Below are 10443 nucleotides of genomic sequence, written 5' to 3'. Positions count from 1 at the left end.
TGGTTGCTTGCTTCATTTGTTGAAGCTTCTTGACTTTGTTATCTTTTTGCAATCTTTGATCCTATCTATAGTGTGATTCCTTCCGAATATTCGTCATTGGATACGTGTATTTGATTCCACTCAAATTATGAGAAATGCACACGCTATGGAGGAACTCTCACTATATTGGCCTTCTAAATTTTTCACCCATTTCGGTAATTGGTGCCAATGGGGGAGAAGTTTGGAGGGTTTAAGGGAATTTGGTTATGTCTTTGCTTTGTGCTTAAGCATGTGCCTTTATTGCATTGCATCTTGTTGCTTTGCATAGTTGAATATTTAGAGGAAACTCCACTAGGCTTTGAATGCCAATATATGCAATGAAAGTCAAGATCATTCACACATGCATATATTATGGGGGAGTTTGCTCTATGTATTCAACTTGTTTGTTACTTAAATTCCTTATATAAAACCTCTCAAAGAGATTGTCATCAATTACCAAAATGAGGGAGATTGAAAGTGCATGGAGCCCCCATGTGTGGTTTTGGTAATTAATGACAATCCCTATGGACTAATGTTTGCATTGAGTTATATTTGTAGGTGTTGTCCATAGGCAATGCTTGAACCATATGTTGGCTTCAAGAATGCAATAAGAAGCAAATGAAGAAGATCAAGTGTCAAGTATGTCTTCAATATGAAGATGAAGTGAGCTCTCAAGGTTAACTTCAAGACATCAACGAAATGAAGTGAAAGTTCAAGATGAGCCAACTCGAAGAGATCATATGCTTAAAGCTTGCCATGAAGAAATGAAGTGCAAGTTTAAGATCAGCCAACTCTAAGAGATCATAAGCTTGAAGCTTGCCATGAAGAAATGAAGCGCAAGTTCAAGATAAGCCATCTCGAAGAGATCCTTTGCTCGACTCTTGCCATCCATATGGTGATCATGGATATGAAAAGTTGCGCCGAAGAAGAAGCTCTCCCATGGTGGATTATGGGGGAGCAATCCACAAGACTTCGTCAAGCAAGCACAATCAAGAAAGCCGTTCCATCTTGTTGCGGTCAAAATCGTCATCATCGAGCTCAAGTGGAATGCGCAAGTATAAGGTTTGCTCTTGATAGGGTTTCTTTCTCACCGGTCTCATAGTGTAGTTGGAGACCGATTTATAGTTTAGTTGCCGTACTATCAAGAGGGCTCTCGAGTGAGTAACTCGATCGTATCATTCGGAGAGAGCTCAAACCTTTGCATCATTGCATCATCTTTCTTGGTTGTTATTTGGATCTTATCCATGTGATGTTTTAGAGCTTGTGCTTATTCTCATGACAAGCTCTAGTTCATCGAAAACGGATTTTGCATAGATCACTTGTTGCATTTTCGAGTTTGGTGATTTTCTCGGTTTCTCATGTTGAGGTGTTGCACCTCTAAAAATAAGAGAAAATCACCCCCCACTGGTTTCCATATTTCCTCGTTCTTACCCTGATTTTCTCGATTTCTCATGTTGAGGTGTTTCTCATGCATGTGCAGACAACACTCACCACCCCTCGTTCTTACCCTGTACTGCTGCAAGGGAAAAACCCTTTGACACTTCTATGCTAATTTCAGAGCTAGTAATAATGCACTTTTGTTCTGTCTATGCATATGAATGCAAATTCTTGCAGTTGCAGAGATCGGATCCAATCCCCAAAACACGCTGTGTGGGCTGATCGACTAGGAAATTATGTTTCCCCGTGAAATATCTCACGGGATTGTTCAATGCACGAGTCGCTAACCTTCAAATGTACAACGCATCTCCCATGACAACTTGCAGCAGGTCCCATAGGTCGCTTGAATGCTTGATATTCCGAGTGCACAAGACTTTGCAACAGTTTTATAGGTGACGCGATAGGGGATATGGGTCAGAGAATGAGAGGAAACATCGTGCTGACAACACTGTAGTTCAGCATGATCTTCACCTGCACTTTTCTAAAACCAATTTGTTATGAGTGTAATTATAAAAGAAAGACTCAGCATGTTTCCTTGTTTCCAAGACCCTGGTCATATTCTGCATTCGACATCAACAATTCAGCAATACTTAAAATGCTCATGAAGTCGACCATAACTATACACGCGACCTCAGTCTGGTGTCTACGGTTAAAAACAGGGGCAAGCGGGCAGACACCACCAGAAACGGGATACAACAGAGCAGAGAGATCCACGACGGAAGATGGATAGATAAATCAGCGGAGCGAGGTCTTGCCGGCGAGGTGGAGCAACAAGTACTTGTGGTGCGCAGCTCGGAGTTTCTTGTACTTCTGCACGAAGGTGGTCAGATCGATGTCCTTCTCCAGGAACTTCTGGTGCAGCTCCTCCGACTCCTCGTCCAACTTAGCCATTGTGCCTGAGAAAAGCACCGACGCAATGTGAGCGTGTCAGCAATAAGTTTGCGCGAGAAATAGCACTACTACGTTGTTCAACTTCAACAGCTGGTTTACATCGGAAGCAACCAAAGAACAACACGGGGTCAATTATGCTCCCAGCTGTATCACTGCCACTTGGCCAGTACACATGTGTGGTGCATGCATAGCAAGAAAATCAGATATCGGTAAATGTGCACGAGTGTGGAGTACTTATGTAGTTATGGAGCATATCATATCCAATTTCAATGCAAGCCACAAAGTGAGCAGCCTCCGAAGAAAGTATGCAACGAAGAGAACATAGGAATTGGAGATGCAGCTGTCCAGAGTACTTACTTTGCAGCTTGGCGAGCAGTGCAGCAGGAGAGTAGGACCTCATAATCTCGTCCTTCTGCCTTTCCAAGTCAGCCAACCTGTCCTCAGCAGTTGCTAGTTCTGTAGTTCTTATAATAGTGCACTGCACAAACCACAAAAACAATTAGAATTTCAGGGAGGAAATTATCAAGAGGATATAGGAAGGTTGCACAAATCACTACAGTAGGGATGCGGTTTAGTATTTCTAATGGTTTGAACTGAACACTGCCTGGAAAAATAGCATGGCTAGCTGTGAAGTGTGAACTTGAGGGGGGAGGTGTACTGAACCTGATTCCTGAGCTCTGAAATCCGTTGCTCCCTTTCCAAATTTTCTCCTGTAAATTCACCATAACCAACAGCATTCCATTTAGAGACAGTCAAAATCCTGTTGTATCTTCTTTGTACTTTAGCCAACAAGTGATATGGAAACATCAATATTTGATCTACAGATATAGAATGAGTAACTCACTTGCAAGCTGCAGTGTCTCCCTCCTAAGCTCGTCACGTAACTGAACATAAAGAACCACAAGTGAGAAAATTGACAGAGCTCTCTTAGGAAAAGATCTAGCATTCAGGTAGCTCAATTTGTTTTTAATTTAATACGGCCACCAACAAATATAGAAATAATCGCCAAAATGACATCTGAACTATTTAAGAACACGCAGTTACAAAAGAGGGTTCACTCCAACCTCCAAGGCACAAATGAACAGTTAAGATTTGAACAATTCAATAAGTCTCACATGAATTATAACGTGAATCCATCCCATTTAATCAATTTATAAGGTTTATTAATAAAGCTCACAAGAATTTCTGCAGTAAAACTGGAACAAATGAACCTGGCTCAAAAGATGTCTACTTATGCTAAAACAGAACATTAATTAATACTAACCAGAGGAACCATTCTTAGCAGTTAGCAACCTGGGCCAACTTTTATATTAGAGCCAACAGCAAAAAATTACATTACAAACAGCAACTATCAAGTAAAACAACACTTCAACTATACCACAGTGGAATCAGCAACACAATAGCCCATGGTAGATGCAGCAACAATACTTACATTGTTTTGGGTTTTCACTTGATCGAGAGAATTGAAAAAGGCATTATATGCCTCTTTGTCTTTTAACAGCCTTTGCAATTCATCAACACTGCACCAATATAAGAAGTAAGAACAGTGCAGTACAACATAGTTCTGTATTCCAGAGTGCAAACTAGTATGCATCATATTACCATGTAATGCTGCGTAAAGGAATTGTGTGCAAATACACACAGTAAACATATGGGGTTAGAAACATGACACAACTATGCATAAATGCTCCTTCAAAATACTCTAGCATATATACTCCCTTCGAGGTTACTGGTTACACTTATTGATTTCTACTCATCAGTAATCCATCTATACTTGTCCTCTAGAAGCAACCTACAAAATGTTCTACTTGGATCTGGTCATCCATCTTGAGTGAAAAAACAGGCAATCAAAGAAAATTTCATTCTTGCATGGCCCTTCTTATTCTTATATCTGCAATGCCGCTGTTAATTTGTAAAAGAGTGTGTATGCTCTAATGCCCAGATACTAGAATGCCCATGTAGAACAGACCTTCAAAATACTCTAGCATATCTACTCCCTTCGAGCTTACACTATTTGTTTTTTACTCGTCAGTAATCCATTTATAGTTTTCCTTCAGAAGCAACCTACAAAATCGTTCTACTTTGCTCTGGTCATCTGTCTTGAGTGAAAAAAAAAACAGGCGACTGAAGAAACCTTCATTCTTGCATGAACCTTCTTATTCTTATCTCTGTGATGCCAATGTGAATTTGTAAAAGAGAGCGTATGCTAATGCCTAACACCAATGTCCAGATACAAGGATGCACATGTAGCACAGACCATGGCGCATGGATGAATCATGTGACTCCGTTCAGTAATTATTGGCGACATTTTCTCATAACAGAGAGAAGATACATAGCATATGCAGAGATGATGTTATTAATGCGAGAAAAAGCAACAAATTAAATTTGGCTTTATTTAGCAACAGTGTTATGAATTATATCTTGCAATAACTTCCTACATAAGTTGCAAGAACAATAAGAAAACATGACAAATTCAAATCTTTAAGGAAAACCATCAACCATAGAATGCAAATTTGATTGCCTACATAACACGACCACTGAATTTTAGCTACTTCCTTAGTTCTCTTCTCCAACATTGCCAAACAGTGAGGGATTCTTCAACGGTGTAAGGTTTTAGATAAAATATCTTTCTTAACAACTTGGATGTTCTGCGTCTGCCAGAAAGCTTGTTCAGTATTGCTTTAAGCGGAACTATTCAAATTTTGGGTATTCCTAGATGGAATGGAAAATGCCAGTCTTAATTTTGTTACTGCAGTGTGGTACACTACAGAAAATAACCAACTTTAAAAGGAACATTTCTCTAAATAGCATAGTTTACCAGGTAGAAACACTGTCAATTTGAAGATGAAATATAAGTCGTATCATGGGCAAAACTACGATGTCGGTTGCAATTTACACTCCATAATACAGATCAGGCAAGATACAAGCAGCAGGAAAAGAAAAGAAGGCCAATATCATACCTCTTGTCCTTCAGACGAGCAATTATTCCTGCAGCCTCAGCTGGAGATGGTTGGCCACGTGATGAAGACTGAGGATGATCTGAAGCTCTTTGATGTGTACTAGCACTGGATGAGGTGGGCGTGGATGGATGTGAAGATGAACCTACCACCGAGGGAGGGTACCAAGATTGCGTAGATATGTCCTGGAAATTAGGTTCAGGCTGCTGCTGCTGCTGAGAGCTGCTGACATATATACAGTGTCAATTCACATATACTCAGAAGATCCAACCATATGCAATGGCATATAGGAGATTAGGAGTGATGCCAACTCTCTTTGGCAGAGAACTAAATGATGCTTTGGAAAAATTGAGCAGGCTCAAGAAAAAGCTGAGTGTGCTGTTTTCTTAGAAACTAAAATTAGGCACCGCACGAATCTTTGTAGTTGGACTGAGCCACTGATAGAAAACTTACATGAACTGACAAATTAATTCATTTGCACTATTCCTCAGCATTAGGTTTCCAACAAAAGAGGACGCTCGATCCATACAAGAAAATATCGACATAAGCTCCAGGACAATGAGAAACAAATGACACGTATTTTACACTATTTCCTGATATATTTGGTTTATGAATTATGACCAGAGATAACTAAATTCATACAACAGGCAAAATCTGCTTCAAGTGAGTGAAAAATGAACAGACAGAACTCAGAAATGAGAATGGGAAAGTACCCCTACATGACTTTTCAACAACAACAACAAATCCAAGCCTTTTTCCCTAGATGACTTTTCAATTAGAACAATTGACATTAACCTACCCGATAAAAGGAATTCTCCAGCTCATTGCGCAAAAGCAATCTGCATCAAAATAAAGAGAAGGTTATGTAATTTGAAAATTTTGAACTCACTTTCATGATGAATAGAGTTAACATACAAATAAATTCTGATGGGAAATAACTTTTCAAAGGTATAACAAACACTAGTGACAGGATGCTCATATATCCTTGAGAAAACGGACTTGTGCGGCATATCATTACTAACAAAAAAATGACAATACACTAGAAAATCACATCACAAAAAAAACCACAAGCTTATACTGCAGCACATTGAATTCCACCCCATCATTCAAATGGCCTGCTGGCAAGATGATATAGTCACCTGCAATGGCTTCTAATCCCAGACTGCCGATGTCATTATCTAACATTATCCTGACATTCGGCAAGGCACAGGAGGAAGCAAAGCAACTACAAGCAAACCTAAGCAGCTGATCCACCTAAGGAGGCGTCGTTTGGCACAGGAGGATCAGAGGGTATTATACCCACAGGGATTTGGTGAAATCACTCTCTTCACCCAATCCACTCAATTCCCCTCTAATCCTAATCCACACTGTAAAATCTGCTATTCAGGGTACAGTGATGTAACGATCTTCTCTAAAGTAATAAGAACTCAATTTTTATCGAATAAAAATTCAACGTTCACAGCAAAGCACGGAGTATCTCTGCAATCACAGGGCAGACACAGCCACTGTCTGATATAGACGCACACTACACCTCACACAGCCACTGTTCAATAATACCTTGCATACTGTCATTCCGTATATGCTAAACTGAAACTTGGCACTACTACAAGCAACTGAACAAGAATGACGTTTATATCCACACTATTACACAGACATGGAAGAATCCCACCATAATCAATGCAAAACCTTAGACTTAGCAGGACAGACAGGATGCTAGCTAAATTGGCGAGTTCTGATTTCAGGACACAAGTGGGCTCCATGTCACAATCAGGTACCTCAAGCAAAAAATCACCAAGGTCCGAGAATGGTGATGTAATTAATGTTGATGCCTTGTTTCCCTCTCCATTTCACTCAGAATTGGGAGATGATCTTATATCAATGCAGAACTGTCTGCTGGCACTTTTATCATATCTACACTACAGTACAGGCCCTTACAAGTTGATAGATAGTCCAAAATTAAAACAGGCTAACAGTCACCAGATTTGGCACCAGCTAAAGTCCAAACTGAATTCCAGGATACTTTAATATAACTGAAACAAGTGTATAGCGAATATAAATTCAGTTGTGTATAGGAATTTTTGGAAATATCTGAGGCCTTAGCACTGTCATCCCATCATGATTAACATGTAACAAGGTTCAAGGAAGACAAGTGATCTCAGGCTTGAGCAACTAGCATCCGAGCAATAGCATGTATAACAAGGTTGAAGGAGTATGATATAGGCCAGCATGATGAATGCATGTCAAAATTTGACAGAGCTGGGTTCAAAGTTTTTGGCATTTTTTCCTAAAGGTTTTCTTCAGACCTTGACACAGATGGTTTAATAAGCAAGTAAAATAAACAAGACGTGTTGTACTTAAGAAATCAAACAAGGAGTGTTCTCCTCATGAGACCTTAGCAAAGATGGTTTAAACAAGTTCTTGTTGCAGCCCGCTTCCAATCCCCCCGCGCGCGAGATAGCTACAGGTGGCCGCCGCCGCCCCTTGCCCTCCCCGCTGACCATCCCCTACATCCCGACGGCAGCGCCGGGCCAACCCACCCGATCTGGATTCCGTGCTGTTTTCAGCGAAATCGACGAAGAATAACAAGTGCGGAGAGGTACCTGGTGGTGGCGGGAGGAGTTGTCGGGAGCGAGCGGTTGGTCGGGGCGACGAATCGAGGGTGCCTCCACTGCCCGACGCGTAAGGAAGCGGCGACGACGAGCCCTGGCTTCGTCCCCGGAAATTGAACGCGCAGAACCTAGATCAAACGGAAGCGCGGGGAATCGGAAGCGGATCAGTCAGGCGCGAAATCGATCGAGCGGAGAGAGGGAGAGAGGGTTTACCTCGCCGGCCGGCGTCCGCGTGCGTGGGTGCGCTTGCTTGCTTCGCGTGCGAGTAACCGATGGAGGAAGAAGGGGGCTGGGTTTCTGATTCGTGGGTCGATTGATTGGGTTAGAGCAATTCCAATAGTGTAGCCTGCTGCTTGCTATGCTCAAGTCGCAAGTATTGCTCATCTATAAAGCTTAACGGCCCAACATATACTGATAGTGAGCTATAAAAATGTAGTACTTAATCAATGTGTGGCCCACCTTTCACTCTCACAAAGGGCCTAGGAGCACGTGCTAGAGCTGGCTCTTGCATAAGAGCCCACTCACCTTCTCTCTCCTCCTCTCTCTCCTCCAACTAAGCAATAATATACTATTTTAATCCTTATAGCCAGCTGACTAGGACTTATTGTACTTGCTCTTACTGCGAACCGCCTGGTTTTCTTGGCCGACCTTTATTGTTTTTTTTTTTGTTTGAGAGAAGTTTACTGTGCCGAGAACGACGCGCTCCAGGGAAACGCTCGGGCCGGATTGTCTTGGGACTTGGGGTATCGGGTTCTGTATCCTCGGGCCAAATTTAACACATGAAGAAATTAAACATGGTGCTAGTGTGTATTACTGTTAAAAGGATATATAGCGGATCATATCAAAATGAAGTGGTTCATGTACTCTGCTGCAACGTAGGTACAAGTAAATATCTAGCTAGCCACTAAGGATCGGAACTAGCACTTGAGCAAACATGACACCTTCTCATCAATAAAATAAAATACGACCGGACGAGTCTCTACCACTGAGAATCGGAACTAGCAGTAGCAAACATGACACCTCCGGCCCGTCGTCGTTGGAGTTGGGGAGAAAAACAAGGGGGAGGGGGAGAAGCAGGAGAGGGCAAACCTTGGGCAGGAAATTGAGCCGACGACGAGGAAGCCGAGCAGATCTTGGACGAGGAAGACGATCCGATCCGAGCTCTCGTCAGGTCGCCGCCGGAGCAGATCTTGGGGACGGGAGATGCGATAGAGGTAGATACTCTCGTCCAGTCCGAGCTCTTGTCCGGTCGCCACCGGAGGAAGGATCGCTGGCGGAGGTAGGAGCGCCGCCTCTCCTATCGCGAGAGCCAGACGCGGAACGAGATCCCGACCCCTCGAGTCGTGGATTGGACGCCCAGGGAAAAGACGCGGAAGGGCCGGGCTTCCTCCCCTCGTGGGCAGCCAAACGGCGCGGTAAGTTGACCCGGGCCTATTCGGCCCGGGCTTTCCTGGGACGGGGAACCCCCGCGGAACGGGGCTAACCAAACGAGCCCTTAAGCTAGCTGGTTCGTTCGTTCCGTACAAGTGCTGGTTCGATATTCCGCATGACGTATATTTTTCAAGAGAGCGAAGTTACGTACTACTAAGATACGTATATTTCTGCTCCGTCAAAAAAAGATACCTTTATTTCTGTATTTTTTCCTTTTTTCGTTTTACTGGTAAGTTTTCTTTTCTATATTTTTCTATTGTTTTCTTTCTTGCATTTTTTATTCTTTTCCGACTAGAATTATTCTTTCTTTTTGAGAGGGACTAGAATTATTCTAGTTACTTAAAATAATTGGTTCTCCTATACTTCTTTCTTCTTTTACTCCATCCGTCTAAAAATATGTGACCCACTTTTCTTTTCTTCTTCCTTTCATGTGTACCTTTTTTTTCTAGAACATGTTCTTTCATAATTTTGTGTCCCATATAATTCAATTTGTGTTCTTTTATCATAACTTTTTTGTAAAAGTTTCGTGTTTCTCATTATAAAAGGTCATGTTCCTTTCAACCTACCAGTTCGTTCCTCACCGTCTATGTTGTTGTTCCCCTCCGGTCTAGGGCGTTGTTCCTCTTCGTACATGCTCTTTGTTCCCCTCTGTCTAGGCTATTGTTCCCCGCCATCTAGGATGTTGTTCCTCTTCGTCCAGGCTCTTGTTCCCTTTCGTGTAGGCTATTGTTCCACACCATATAGTTTGTTCGCCTCCATTTTGTTGTTCCCTTTCCGTTCAAGTTGTTGTTCCCCTCGTATAGGCTCTGTGTTTCCCTCCGTCCAGGTTATTCTTCCTCTCTGTCTAGGCTCTTGTTCCTCTTCATATAGGATCTTGTTCCCCTCCGTTTAGAATCTTGTTTCCCACAGTTTAGGTTGATGTTCCCACCGTTAGGCTAATGTTCCCTTCTCTCCAAGTTGGCGTTCCCTCTGTCCAGGTTGTTCCCTTTTTGTCCAGGGTGTTGTTCCCTCCGTCTAGGATATTGTTCCCCACCGTGTAGGATGGTGTTCCCGTCCATTTAGGATTTTGTTCCCCACCTTGTAGGTTGTTTTTTTTTGAC

At 42.3% G+C, this 10443-nt stretch overlaps 1 protein-coding gene across 4 annotated transcripts; it reads right to left on the bottom strand.

The window, feature by feature from the left end:
* Positions 1-1932: 1932 nt before the first annotated feature.
* On the bottom strand, positions 1933-9192 carry LOC127327184 (vacuolar protein-sorting-associated protein 37 homolog 1). Of its 4 annotated transcripts, XM_051353947.2 has the most exons (9): positions 8126-8266; positions 7904-8040; positions 6103-6142; positions 5307-5525; positions 3779-3866; positions 3191-3230; positions 3010-3056; positions 2704-2824; positions 1933-2351 (listed from the first exon to the last, which is right to left on the bottom strand). In XM_051353947.2, the coding sequence occupies exons 3-9, from the start codon at positions 6126-6128 to the stop codon at positions 2191-2193; spliced, it is 702 nt and encodes a 233-aa protein (XP_051209907.1). In that variant the 5' UTR covers positions 6129-6142; positions 7904-8040; positions 8126-8266; the 3' UTR covers positions 1933-2190. The 4 variants fall into 4 exon arrangements, with proteins under 4 accessions (XP_051209907.1, XP_051209908.1, XP_051209906.1 ...); XM_051353948.2 differs by lacking the exons at positions 7904-8040; positions 8126-8266 and adding an exon at positions 9002-9192; XM_051353946.2 differs by lacking the exons at positions 6103-6142; positions 7904-8040; positions 8126-8266 and adding an exon at positions 5757-5915.
* Positions 9193-10443: the final 1251 nt, after the last annotated feature.

The sequence above is a fragment of the Lolium perenne genome, chromosome 1 (genome assembly GCF_019359855.2).
Source record: "Lolium perenne isolate Kyuss_39 chromosome 1, Kyuss_2.0, whole genome shotgun sequence".
NCBI lineage: Eukaryota > Viridiplantae > Streptophyta > Magnoliopsida > Poales > Poaceae > Lolium > Lolium perenne.
The sequence above is the reverse complement of the archived record's forward strand: the minus strand, read 5'-3'. Positions and strand labels throughout refer to the sequence as shown.